This window comes from Ochotona princeps, chromosome 21 (genome assembly GCF_030435755.1).
Source record: "Ochotona princeps isolate mOchPri1 chromosome 21, mOchPri1.hap1, whole genome shotgun sequence".
Lineage (NCBI taxonomy): Eukaryota > Metazoa > Chordata > Mammalia > Lagomorpha > Ochotonidae > Ochotona > Ochotona princeps.
Window position 1 is genome coordinate 1,385,714 of NC_080852.1, and position 14,616 is coordinate 1,400,329.

Here is a 14,616-nt window from a genome sequence, read left to right on the forward strand (position 1 = left end):
TAGAATGCTAGAGACTCTGTGGGCCCAGGAGGAGTGAGCCCAGCCCTGAGGTACAAAATGGAGGTTGGGGTCGCAGTGTCCTTGGCACAACCAGCCTAGACCTGAAGTCACAAGCAGGGCAGCAGTGGAGGATGTTTTGTATGCATGATGGTCTGCAGAACTGTTCCAGACTTGAAGCAGCAGCCTTAGCTTCAGGACTCAAATGGTAGTAAGTTGTGGATGATGGCCCACCAGGCCTAGCCCTGTAGCCATCGGCAGGAAAGTTGCAGATGCAATGCAGTGAGCACTGCTAGAGTTGGCATGGCCCTTAAGTGATGGGACTGTGGGGCAGGCATGCTTAATAAAGAGGAGGCTGGGCGCCTTGCCTGACTGGCATGGAGCAATGGAGCAAGCAGGGTGGTTGTGGACATGAGGGTGCTGGAGTAGTGTGTGAGGAGTCAGACTGGATAGCAGGCAGTTAGGGTCTTATGGTTCTGGTAAAATTAAACCTCAAAATGTAAAAACAGGGCTTTCCCATACTTGCATACCATTTCTGGTGCAGGGTCTCCCTCTGGGGAGGCAGCAAAGGGACAGAATCAACATATCAACCCCTATCTCTGAGAGCTGTTGTCATATCAAAAGCAATGAGCTAGGGCTCACACAAATCTCATCTCTAAATAACTGCAAAAGGAATGGCACTTTAGATTTCAGTTTAGCATCAGGATGGTATTGCAGGGTGCAAGCAAGCTTACATTAGAAAAGTCTAGAATATGGGAGAATCAAGACGGTGGAATGGGGCCCAGCGGCGTGGCTCAGCGGCTAAAAGTCCTCGCCTTGAATGCCCCGGGATACCATATGGGCGCCGGTTCTAATCCCGGCAGCTCCACTTCCCATCCAGCTCCCTGTTTGTGTCCTGGGAAAGCAGTCGAGGATGGCACAAGCTTTGGACACTGCACCCGTGTGGGAGACCCGGAAGAGGTTCCAGGTTCCCTGCTTCGGATTGGCGCACACCGGCCCGTTGCGGCTCACTTGGGGAGTGAATCATCGGATGGAAGATCTTCTTTGTCTCTCCTCCTCTCTGTATATCTGGCTGTAATTAAAAAAAAAAAAAAAAGATGAATAAATCTTAAAAAAAAAAAAAAGACGGTGGAATGGGGTAAGGGCACATTTAAATGGAGGGAAAAACATTTGATCAGGATGAAGCAGAGAGGACACATTCCAGGAAATAGGAGAGGACAGAATAACAGCAAAGGGGTACCTAGAGACTGACAGACACAGGAAAGCAGCAGACACAACGGTGTGGTGTGGCAGTGACTGATACTCCAGCAGCATTCAGCTAAGGCCATCTGAACTCCACCAGCAGCTGGAACTCCACCAGCAACCAGGTGGGAAAAGACTTGCACTGGGAGCTTGGGAGGTGAACCCAGACAAAGCACTGTCCGTCCTGCTGGTCTGTTTTATTTGAGCGGGAGTAGAGACAGAGCAGCTGATCCCAGAGGGGAAGTATAGAAACAGGGTGTATTTCCCAGCCCAGTCAGCCCCTAGAGCTGAATTGGGCTCCATTTTGCATAAGGAGGAAAGGCAAAGGAAAGGATTGAGCATAAACTGAGCTCAGAGTAAACTCATTTCTGACTCAGTGAACTGCATCAACGTGGCATTCTACAGGCTCCACCCAACACAGAGACCTGTGTTGATGGCTAGCAGATCAAGAACTCTAGTAGTGGTACATCAGGCCCCATTTCGTACACCATGGCAAATGCTTTGGGACTGCAGGAGACAACAGTGAACTGCGCATGTGCTGAGCTCACCAGAACTGACTACGTTCCATGCATTGCACTGGTCCTGCAGGAAAATAATACAGACTGTGGCATCGTACAGGTCAGAATAGGTCCGTGTTGCACCTAGACCTAACGGCCAACAGGTTCTGGCAAGATTAGTACCCCCAACAACCTAATTATACGGGACACCTGGTATCTCTAATCCTGGGGCCTGCCACAACCAGAAGTGGGAGAACGCTTGTAGAGACAACAGTGCAGCCTCAGCACTATATCACAGGAGGTGGAGAGGGGTGAGCCAGGAGTTGGGGCTACGAAGTTCTTTGTGGAAATCTAACATAAGAACCCAGACCTGGAATCGCCGGAGGGAGTGTCACAATTGGCTGCAAGCAAAGAGTTGTGTACCAACTGCAATAAATAAAATCAAACTGAAGACCTGTGGGTGACAGGCTTAGAAACCTACCTCAAGGAGAAGACTCTGCTAACCAGAAGCACAATGACCAAGAGCAAAAGAAGAGACAAAGGCACAGCGAATATGACTAAAAACTCCCCTGCAAAGAAGCAAAACCCTATGCCAACCTCAGAGTTAGATGAGGAAGACATCGAGAAAATGGGGGGCACAAAATTCAGAAAACTCCATTTAAATCTTCTCATCAACACAGAAAAGCACATACAAGTACTTAAAGAATTTAAGGAATATTTTACACAAGCAAGAGCAGCAACAAAGCAAATCAAGGTTGATATATCAGAAATTAAAAACTCAGTAGAGCAAATTGAAAGCACAGTGGGGTGTCTCCAAAATAGAATGAAGCAAGCAGAAGAAAGAATCTCAGAATTGGAAGATATTTCCTGTCATCAGGGCGAAGCAAACAAAAAGCTGGAAGCAGAGCTGGACCAGGCCAAAAAAGTATTCAAGAATTGAAAGACACTATTAAGGGGCCAAATATAAGAGTTATGTAAGTCCCAGAAGGTTCAGAAAGAGAAACTGGTTTTACAAATATATTTAATGAAATAATAAAGACAAATTCCCATAACCTAAAGAAAGAATTGGGAAACAAGATCCAGGAGGGGCACAGAACTCCCAACAGGTTTGGCCAAAAGAGATCTTCACCAAGACACATGATCATCCAACTCTCTTCAACTGAACATAAAGAAAAGATCCTTAAATGTGCATGTGAAAAACATCAGTTGACATATAAAGGAATGCCAATTAAACTCACAGGAGACCTCTCACAGGAAACTCTACAAGCAAGAAGAGAATGGGGTGATGTATTCCAGATTCTAAAAGAAAAAAAAATGGTCAGCCTGGGATAACATATCCAGCAAAGCTTTCTTTTGTCTTTCAAAATAAAATCAAATACTTCCACAGTAAAGAAAAGCTAAAAGAACTTGCCTCTTTCAAACCTGCCCTACAAATGATACTTCAAGATGTTCTCTTGACAGAGAAGAGCAATAGCACCTACCAAAACCAAGGGCAAATGGGAAGAACATCCTGGTAAAATGACAACAGAAGACTAAACCAATGAACAACCCATTCCTAAAATGACAGGACTAAAGTACCACCCATACATATTAACCCTGAATGTAAATGGCTTAAGCTCAATCAAATGTCATAGATCAATACACTGGATTCAAAAACAAAACTCATCTATTTGTTGTTAGAAGAGACACATTTCACCAACAAAAATCAGCAGAAACTATATCACATGGGTTTTGATGTTTTCTGTTAGTTTCATCTCTTCAAAACACTTTCTTCTGATTAAATCATTCAATGATTCGTAGATCTTCAAGAAGGTTCTTGATTTTCATATCTTCATCTACATATTAGTCATTTAGTAGCATGTTATTTAACTTCTTGGTGTTGTCAATTTCTTTTTTCTTCCTGATGCTGATTTTGTTTTGTGGTTTTTCATTTAAGGGGATGTACAGTAGTTGTGTAATGGAGACTGTCATTTAACTTTATGGCATTGTAAATTTCTATTTTTCTTCCTATTATTGATTTTGTATTTTGATTTTCTTTTGAGGGGATGTACAGTAACTGTGAAATGGAGACTAAAATATACAGAAGTGAGGATATAATGTAGTATGCATCTCTACTTCCAGACAAAGAAGGACTTACAATGAAATTGCTTACTATATTTTGACAATAGGATGCTGAACTCACTGCCATTATCCATGCCTGCAATGATGAACAAATGACTGTGTATGAAGAACTATCCTGTAGTAATCATATAGACAAACTAGGTGGGGTGTGAATTCGGGCTGGGATAAGAGAAATTCCCGGAGCCTATGGAAGGGCATCATAAAAATAAATAAATAAATAAATAAATAAATAAATAAATAAATAAATAAATAAATAAATAAATAAATTCTGGTTAAAAAAAAAGAACATCCTATTTAAGGAATCTATTAGCCACTCTTGGTGATAACAGGGCCCACTAGAAATTTTTTTTTTTTTTTTTTTAAATTCATTAATTACATTGTATTATGTGACACAGTTTCATAGGTACTGGGATTCTCCCCACCCCTCCCCAAACCCTCCCACCATGGTGGATTCCTCCACCTTGTTGCATAACCACAGTTCAAGTTCAGTTGAGATTCCCCCATTGCAAGCATATACCAAACATAGAGTCCAGCATCTTATTGTCCAGATAAGTTCAACGGCTTCTTAGGTATACACTCTCTGGTCTGAAGACAGAGCCAGCAGACTATCATCCCGATCAATTAAAAGCTCCAACATACCATCAGCAAAAATTTACATCACCATGGAATTAATTGACATAGTAACGAGTAACCAATATGGTAAAAGTAAATGCGATTTCTTATCCACCTTCTGTGACCACCTCATTGACATTTCAATTTTAGTTTATACACAACATATAACATTCATAACATAACTTGTTATACATAACATCGTGTCATCTTAAATTAAGGCAAACATGTGGTATTTAACCTTTTGGGATTGGCTCATTTCCCTTAGCATTATGGTTTCCAGTTTGGCCCATTTGGCCACAAAGAACTGCATTTTGTTTTGTTTAATAGCTGAGTAGTATTCCATGGAGTAGATGAACCATAGCTTTCTTATCCAATCCTCTGTTGATGGGCATTTTGGTTGCTTCCATGTCTTTGCAATTACTGATTGTGCTGCTATGAGCATAGGAGTGCATGTTGGTTTCTCATAAAACAAGTGTTCTGGATATATTCCTAGGAGTGCTATTGCCGGGTCATACGGTATGTTGTATTTGAGTTGTTTGAATGTTCTCCATACTGATTTCCATAGAGGCTGTACCAGCCTGCAGCCCCACCAGCAGTGGAGTAGGGTTCCCTTTTCCCCGCAACCTCGCCAACAAGTGTTGTTGGTGCTTTTATTCATGTGGGCCAGTCTTACTGGCGTTAGGTGGTACCTCATTGATGTTTTAATTTGGATTTCCCTTATTGCCAGGGAACTTGAGCATTTTTTCATATGTTTATTTGCCATTTGGGTTTGTTCCTTTGTGAAGTGTTTGCCCATTTCCCGTGCCCATTTCTTGAGTGGCTTGTTTGTTTTGACATTTTGGTTGTTTTGTAGCTCTTTGTATATTCTGGAGATCAGCCCTCTATCACCTAAGTCGTGTGCAAAGATCTTCTCCCATTCTGTGGGTTGCCTTTTTACTTTGTTGATTGTTTCTCTAGCTGTACAGAAGCTTCTTAGTTTGATGAGGTCCCAATTGTTTATTTTGGTCTTGATTTCTACTGCATCTGGAGTCTTTTTTAGGAAGTGAGGGCCTACCCCTAAGTGTTCCAGTGTGTTTCCAACATTTTCTTCCAAAAGTTTGAAGGTTTCTGGATGTAGGTTTAAATCTTTTATCCATTTGGATTTGATCTTAGTATATGGTGAGAGATGTGGGTCTATCTTTTTGTTTCTGCAGGCTATCAACCAGTTGTCCCAACAGCATTTATTGAACAGACCTTCCCATTTGCCTGGGTTGTCGTTTGTCTTTTTGTCAAAGATTATTTGGCTGTATTTCTGTGGGTTCCCATCTGGTGTTTCTATTCTGCTCCATTGATCTTCTTCTCTATTTTTGTGCCAGTACCAGGCTGTTTTGATAACCACTGCCCTATAGTATGTCCAGAGGTCCGGAACTGTGATTCCCCCTGCTAACTTCCTGTTCTTGAGAATGGTTCTAGCTATTCGTGGTATTTTGTGTTTCCAGATGAACCTTTGAATCATTGTTTCCAGGTCTGTGAAGAATGTTTTGGGCAATTTGATTGGGATTGCGTTGAATGTATATATTGCTTTTGGCAGTATAGACATTTTAATGATATTGATTTTACCTATCCAGGAGCATGGGATGTTACTCCATCTTTCTAGATCTTGTTCAATTTCTTTTTTAAGTAGTTTGTAGTTTTCCTCGAATAGGTCTCCTACATTTTTGGTTAGGTTAATTCCCAGATATTTCATGCTTTCCTTTGTTACTTTGAATGGTATCTTGCTGGTTAGATCTTTTTCCAACTTGGGGCTGTTAGCATACACTATGGCTGTTGATTTTTGTTCATTAATTTTGTACCCTGCCACTCTACCGAACTCTCGTATAAGTTCTAGTAGTCTCTGTGTTGAGCCTTTTGGCTCTTCCATATAAAGAATCATGTCATCTGCATATAGTGAAAGCTTGACTTCTTCATTTCCCATTTGGATTCCTTTGATTTCTTTTTCTTGTCTTATGGCCTCAGCGAGTACCTCTAGAACTATGTTGAATAACAGCGGAGAAAGCGGACATCCCTGTCTTGTTCCAGATCTCAGTGGGAAGGGTTCCAGTTTTTCTCCATTCAGTATGATGCTGGCATTGGGTTTTGCATATATTGCTTTGATTATGTTGTGGATTTTTCCATCTATGCCTACCTTGGTTAGGGTCTTTAGCAGGAAGTTGTGCTGAATTTTGTCGAAAGCTTTTTCTGCATCTATTGATACTATCATGTGATTCTTGTTTTTCAGTTTTTGGATGTGGTGTATCACATTTATGGATTTGCGAATGTTGAACCATCCCTGCATTCCAGGGATGAATCCTACTTGATCTGGATGAATGATCTGTCTGATGTGTTTTTGAATTCTGTTGGCTAGGATTTTGTTGAGAATCTTAGCATCAATGTTCATCAAAGAGATAGGTCTGTAGTTTTCTTTCTCTGTAGGATCTCTGCCCGGTTTTGGGATTAAGGTAATGTTGGCTTCATAGAATGAGTTTGGAAGGGTTGCTTCCTTTTCTATTGTTTTGAAGAGTTTGTAGAGGATTGGAGTTAGTTCTGTTCGGAATGTTTTGTAGAATTCTGTAGTGAAGCCGTCTGGGCCTGGGCTTTTCTTTGTTGGGAGGTCTTTAATCACTGATTCAATCTCTGCTTCAGTTATGGGTTTGTTCAGGTTGATTGTTGCCTCTGGGCTAAGTTTTGGCAGGTTGTGTGAGTCTAAGAACTTTTCCATTTCTTGGTGGTCTTCTGATTTGTTGGAGTACAGTGCTTTGTAGTAATTTCTGATTATGTTCTTAATGGTTGTAATGTCTGTTGTTATGTTGCCTTTTTCATCTTTGATGCTGTTAATTCTTGCTTTCTCTTGTTTTTTCTTTGTCAGACGGGCCAGCGGGGTGTCTATTTTGTTTATCTTTTCAAAAAACCAGCTTTTTGATTCGTTGATTTTGTGTATGGTTTTTTTTATTTCTATCTGGTTGATTTCCTCCCTTGTTTTGATGATTTCTTGTTTCCTGTTGTGTGTGTGGGGCTCATCTGCTGCTGCTTTTCCAATTCCTGGAGGTGTGTGGTTAGTTCTTGTATTTGGCGACTCTCTTGGGCCTTGACATGAGCTCCAATTGCGATGAGTTTACCCCGTAGCACTGCTTTGGCAGTGTCCCACAAGTTTTGGAATGTTGTGTCAGAGTTTTCATTGGTTTCCATAAATTTTTTGATCTCATCTTTAATTTCTTCCCTGACCCATTGTTCGTTTAATAGCATATTGTTCAGCCTCCAAGAGTTTCTATATGTCCTGGGACATTTTGAATTGCTGATTTCCAGTTTCATTCCGTGGTGGTCTGAGAGGGTACATGGTATGATTCCTATCTTTTTGAAGTTATTTAGATTTGCTTTGTGTCCTATCATGTGGTCGATCCTGGAGAAGGTGCCATGCACTGCTGAAAAAAATGTATAATCTGTGGTCTTAGGATAAAAAATTCTATAAATGTCTACCAAGTCTAGTTGTTCTAATGTTTGTACGAGCTCTGTTGTTTCTTTGTTGAGTTTTTGTTTTGTTGATCTGTCTATAGTTGTTAGTGGGGTGTTAAGATCACCCACTATTATTGTGTGTGTATCTATGTCTCCCCTTAAGTCTGTAAGTAGTTGCTTCACGAAGCTAGGCGCATTGGAATTAGGTGCATATATGTTCACGATTGTAATTACTTCTTGATGGATCAGTCCCTTCACCAATATATAATGTCCTTCTCTGTCCTTTTTGATGTCTGTCAGCTTGAAGTCTAGGTCATCTGAGATTAGAACAGCTACGCCAGCCTTTTTTTCTCGTCCATTGGCATGAAATGTCTTTTTCCATCCTTTCACTTTAAATTTCTTACAGGATTTTCTGGTTAGATGTGTCTCTTGTAGGCAACATATAGTTGGGTGCTGTTTGATGATCCATTCCGTTAATCTATGCCTTTTGATTGGTGAGTTTAAGCCATTTGTGTTTAGAGATAATATTGAAAGGAATTGGTTTTGGGCTGCCATGAGTGTAAGTATGCAAGTGTGTATTTGCGACTATTAGAGTTCTTGATTGGTTGACTTTTCTTGTATGGATTTTAGTGGGGAGGTCTTCCCATTTGCCATCTTTGATTTTGGTTTGTATTTTTTCTTTCTGGGTTTAGCACCTTCCTGAGGAGATTTTCCAGAGCTGGTTTCGTGTTGATGTATTCTTCGAGTTTCTCTTTACTGTTGAAGTATTTGATTTCATTCTCGAATATAAATGAGAGCTTTGCTGGGTACATTATTCTTGGTTGGCAGTTGTTTTGTTTCAGGATTTGATAGGTTTTACCCCATTCTCTCCTTGCTTGGAGCGTTTCTTCTGATAGGTCGGCTGTGATCCTGATTTCCCTTCCCCTGAAAGTAATCTTATCCTTTTTTCTTACTTGTCTTAGAATGGTTTCCTTGTATTCACTTGAAGGTAGCTTGAGGACCACATGTCTGGGAGACGATTTGTTTGGGTCGTATCTCCTGGGGGTTCTTTGCCCTTCCTGGATTTGTGCTGGATTTATATTTCCAATATTCTGGAAGTTCTCCTGTATTATCTCATTGAGCACCCGTTGCAAGCCTGTCTCCTTTTCCACTCCTTCGGGAAGGCCTATTATTCTAATATTTGATTTTTTGAGGTTGTTTTTCATTTCCTGTATGGACCTATTGGCTTTCTCTAGATTTGTCTCCAACTGTTTGATGAGCTGCTGCCTTTCATTCTGATTGTCTTCCAATTCTGATATTCTGTCCTCTGCTGTGTTCATTCTGTTGGTTAGGCTTTCAATTTTGTGCTCTATATCGAGGATTCCCTTTTTGATTTGATTTATTTCTGCAGTGATATGGTTTTCGAATGCCTTAGACTCTTCCCAGCGCTTTTCACTCTCTCTGACGAATTTCATCATTAGCTTCTTAAAGTCCTTATCTGATAGTTCCTCTATGTCTTCATCTTGCATCTCAGATATTGAGATTAGTTTTTGGTTGTATTGGGAGGGAGTGCTTGATCTTTCCTCTGGGTCATTGCTTTTTCTGATACTTCTCCTCATTGTGTTTTTGCTTCTTGTTGTTTTGAGATTTTAGCGGTGATTCAGCTGAGCCAGCTCTGGTTTGGGGTCTCCGGCTGAGCCCAGCAGGGCTTACTGCCTGAGTCACCAGCTGCTTTCAGGGTCTGTAGATCACAGCCCTGAGCTGGGTCAGGAGGCTTTGTGGGCCAGCCCTAGTGCCAGGCCCCTTCCCCTGTGGCTCCCTCTCAAAGGCAGTGCCCTACAGATTCACTCTGCTGAGCAGCGCCTGGGCTTTGGGTCACAAGGCTAATACAGCGGGGGTCTCCGCCTCAGTGCTGAGCCGAGACTCTCCTTCAGGGCTTGAGGTTAGCACAGCAGGGGCTCCTGCTGCTCGGAGTCTAAAATCCCCAACCCCGGCCTGTGCTGGGCTGGAAATCTCCGCGGCCCCAGTGCCAAACTCGGAAGCGCTGCTCCGCTGAGGGCTGCAACACCGCAGGCAGGTCTTTCCGAGTGGGCTCCTGCTGGGAAAACCTGTCCGGCCAGTTCAGCTGAGCCCGCTCTGGTCTGGCCTCTCTAGCTGAGCCCAGCTGGGGACTCTGCCCTGAAGAAGCCACTTCCTCAGCTGCACTCTCTCAAGGGTAGAAGCTGATCTCTGAGAGGCACAGAGCCCTTGAGGTGAGATATGCCCCCACTAGTCTGCTCCTCTGCCCAGGACGTGAGGCCCTGTCGAGCGTTGCCCAGCCTCTGGGGCTCAGGGCGAGTCCAGCAACAGGATCCACTGACTCTCCCACAGCCAGTCCACAGCTCAGAGCTGATACGGGGATCTCTGAGCCCCAGTCCCACAGCGCCGCTCCTGTTCCCTCTGCACTCTCCCTCAGCCGCTGAGCAGCGGGTAGGCAAGCCTCTGGGAAATCTCCCCTGCTTTTCCTCCACTTCTGCAGGGATGATGCACCCAATGATCAGTCCAGTAGCCTCCTCTGGGGGCTCCTGCCTTCCAGGGGACTGGTGCCCCTGTCGGTGTGGGCGCCTATCCTTCCAGCCGCCTCTGTTTTCCCTGGGGCGGTTGAGCCTCCGCCGCCTTCCCCCTGCCTGGGATCGTGACTCACCAGGTTTCTCGCGGCGTGCTGTATTTTCTTTCCTACTTTTTGCGGCTGTTCCTTCACGCTGTGTAGATCTTCTTGCTTTAGTGGACTCCAGTGACCTTCTCGTTCTTCTCCCTACAGTTTCGCACCTCCTGGCCTGTTTCTCTGCTGGATCAGCTCCCCTCCTTCCCTACTCCACCCTACACCAGCTCTCTGCAGTCGGCCATCTTTTTCTCTCCTCGGCCCACTAGAAATTAACAAATGACAAGTTCATGTGACAATCCAGTCTGAATGGAAACCCTGAGATGAAGGAATGATCATTATCCTGAAGTCTGTCTGTTAATCTGAAGACCTATGTTCCAGTTTCCCCAGCAATATAAGTTATCCTAAGAAACATACAACAAGCAGCATGGATACACTTCAAAAGTCTGCAAGCATTCATAGTTTCCTGCCTTCTCTGCCTACAGTCCATTACTGCTAGGCCTCACCTCTCCTGGAACTCTTGAAAGTACACAAGTGAGCAATACAAAGCACCTTAGAAATAGCATCTTTACTGTCATGCTCAAGCAGTGAACAGAGTGTGAGGAATACAGACACACAAGGGCTACGTTCAGGGGCTACCTATCTTCAGAGTCTGTCTGTAGGAAGCCAAAAAGCAAGCGGGTTCTGGGGAATCAAAGAGTCAGAATGCCAGAGTAATGGTAGTGTTGTGCCAGATTTTTGAAATCCCCAGAAAAGCACTGAGTCTGAAGTCAGCGATAAGGCATAAAGGTGGTTTACCCAGTTTAACCTAGGTCTCCCAGCCACTTCCCCCAGCCAAGGTTGCTGCAGGAACAGCAGGGCAGAAAAAGAGAGCAAAACAAGGGCCAAGGTTAAACAGCGTAGGGTTCTTATACATTTCAGGACAATTCCATATAATTATACAGTCATGATTGGTCAGTTTTAGCTGCTAACTTTCAAAATGAGCTTTTGGCAGGCTTGTATTGGTAGGTTTGAAGCAAGCAACTTTCAAAAGGTGCAAATTGATGGGCTATAGGCAATGACTCTTATCAAACACCAGGGACCTGCTTCCTGAGGAGTGGTCTACCAACATGAACTTCCAGGTGTCCTGCCGGGTGATTGTCACATAGACTGTCAGGCCAGGAGTTCACACATCCCCCAGCGAAGCAATTAAGGCAGAATCACAAAAGCAGAAAAACATCTAGATTCTTCAGAAGCATGTGACCAAGAGAGGGAGCCTCTCTCTATCATGGGCCTTTATAGGGGCTTGCGAGGGGAGTGGCTACCAAAAAAAATGCAATACCACCCACTCTCAGTTCCAGTGATGATAGGTAAGAGTCACAGGTGGGCAGAAGGGAAAGCCTAGATGGTGTGGTGGTGTAGCTTCCAGGCTGGTGACACTGAACTGGCTGCCTAGCCCATAATATTGGGAGAAGGAAGACACAAATCTCAGCCTTTTTTCTGGGTGAGGTGGTAGACATTATTGACCATTGTGAATAAGTTTGTTTCTCTTTGCCCTTGGGGGGACTCATGTGAACACCTCCCCAAGATGGTGCATAAAAAACCAATATTTCCACCATATTCTTCAGTTTTTCCTCCTTTGGAGTGCCATGCTTCTGCTAAGGCAGGAATCACTGTGGTTCCTACTCTTAAATAAATCCTGCTTTGCAAACTAGAGTTGTCCCCATGAAAATTCTCCCCTGTCAAACAAGAAATGATGTTGTTGCAGTGTTTTGCTTGGATTCCCTGCAAATTTAACCTGCCTTGCTCTGGAGCAGTGGAAATTCTGAAGAGATGGGCAGGTTAGAGGTGAGTGTTGGGGATGCACAGGTGCCCTGGCCCTGGAACAGCTTGCAGGCAGGCTATAGATGTAGAACATCTGACTGGTAGGACTAGTGAGGTGACAGGGTGTTGTGGGGTGGAGGACTCCAGACATGCAGGCTCTGGCCCCAGGGTCACCAGCAGAAGGGACCCAGCCTTGGAGAGGCTGGCAAGCACACTGCCTGCCTGCTGAAGGAGCAAGATCACTGCATGAGCTGGAATGACTTTCAAGTGGTGGGAGGTCGACAGTGTGCTGGCACTCATAGGCTAGAGGCAAGCTGATGACGGCTCACTGAGCCTGCCCCTGGCTGGGTAAGTGCAGCAATGGATGGGACATGTTAGTGGTATATCTTCCACTCAAGCGTAATTCAGTCTGGCCCTGAAGTGGATGACTATTGAGCTGTGGGATTAGGGACACTGCCCAGGACGTCTTGGCTATGAAGCAGATGTCAGGTGGACAACAGGAACAGAGTGCGCTGCCTTGTCGAGCTTGGCCCTGAAATAGCTATTGGTGGACGCCTTTGGCCCTTGGCTCACTGTAGTAACCTCTAGTTGCTGGAGTGCATGTGTGTGTGCTGGAGATGCATGGGGTACTGGATAAACCCTCTTGGCCCAGGAGTGGACCGTGGGCTCTGTGGAGTAGGTGTTTGAGCATACCTGGACAGGAAATGCCTGGCAGGTCTGTTGCACCCCATAGGGTTACTTAGCTGCTGGTGAAGAAGCAACCAACAGAATGGGAGAAAATTTAGCACACTACACAAGTGATAGGGGGTATATCCAGGATTTACAAAGAGCTTCAGAAATCCAGGAACAGTAAATAAATAAATAAATACATACATACATACTTTGAAACAATGGGCAATACAAATGAAGAGGCCTTGTGCAAAAGAACAGTTCTAAATGGAACTCAGTATGGAGTGTGCTTAGAGAATTGCAGATAAATCTGCCACATAGGACAAAGGGTGCAGAAACATTCGAGATGACAGAGAAACACTGGACAAGGTAAAGAACAGAGAGCAGATTGCTGAAAAACATAGGGGTCAGGCAGTCAACACGGATGTACCTGGAGACCCCCTGAACACAGGGAAGAGGCCACGGTGGAGGAGCAGTGCTACAGGGTACAGAAAACCTACCAACCACAGGTGAGCTGTGATGTAAACTTCAACAATACCCAGGGATCCAGTGGTAGCAACAGAATTAACCCTTGTGGAAGCCAGGTGGGAGCTTGGGTCTGCTCCTGGAGCTCCAGAGGTGAAGGTAGGTTGGAACTGACATATCCTACTTAATAATCTGGCCCAACAACAAACTAAAAGGGAGCTGTGTACTCCTCAGGGCAGGTTGGTGGTGGGTTGGATCTAACAGCACAGATATCGAACGCTGGAGTGGGCAAGTTTCCAACTAGTCACACCCAGCTGATCCCACTTTGAGGACAGCACCAGCTTACCATCCTATATAATCTGTGTGGTCCCTGGATCAGAAGGCCAACAGCACCAGTTCCCTGGCAATGCCCCACTGGGCACCATCTTGTGTGTTTAGATATCAGCGCCCACTGGGAGTCATCTTGTGTTTGGATAAGAGCAGTGCTGCTGACAAACCAGTTATCTGGGACAGTTGGTGTCTGCCTAAGCCAAATGATTGAACTTTGCTTGAAATTGATTTGCGGATCTCTTGGCAATACATCTTAGAAATCCAAACTAAGGAGCAAAAATCCACCAAACAGGATTACAATGTCAAAAGTTAAAAGATGAGACAGAGGCACAATAAATGTTCCTGAAGACTCCTCAGTAAAGCAGCAAAAGCCTCTACCACCCTCAGAATTATCTGAGGAAGACATTGAAAAAATGGGGAACACAGAACTCAGGAAACTTAGTATAAAGCTTCTGACCAACACTGTAAAGCACATAATACAAGAGATCAAAGAATTTAAAGAGCTTGACACAGAGGAAAGGAATTAAATGAAAGCTGACATTTGAGAAGTTAGAATTACAGTAGAGCAAGAAATGAAAAATATTTCCTGTCACCAGGGGAAACAAACAAAAGCTAAAATAGAGCCAGATCAAGGTTAAAAAAAAAGTATCCAAGAATATAAAAAGATAATTAACAGGCCCAACATAAGAATTATGGGAACTCCAGAAGACACAGAAAGAGTAGTTGGCATCTAAGGATTATTCATTGAAGTAATAAATGAAAACTTACCTAATCTAGAGAAAGAATTGGGAA

At 43.8% G+C, this 14,616-nt stretch overlaps 1 protein-coding gene across 1 annotated transcript in view; it reads right to left on the reverse strand.

Annotated features, from left to right (window-relative positions):
- Nucleotides 1-14,616, reverse strand: part of LOC131482840 (zinc finger protein 850-like) — a gene marked incomplete at its 5' end in the record, with an annotated part of 447,409 nt that overhangs the window by 288,033 nt on the left and 144,760 nt on the right. The window contains one exon of the mRNA XM_058678706.1: nt 5,488-5,492. Coding sequence (XP_058534689.1) covers nt 5,488-5,492 — 5 coding nt within the window. The remainder of the gene's footprint in view (nt 1-5,487; nt 5,493-14,616) is intronic.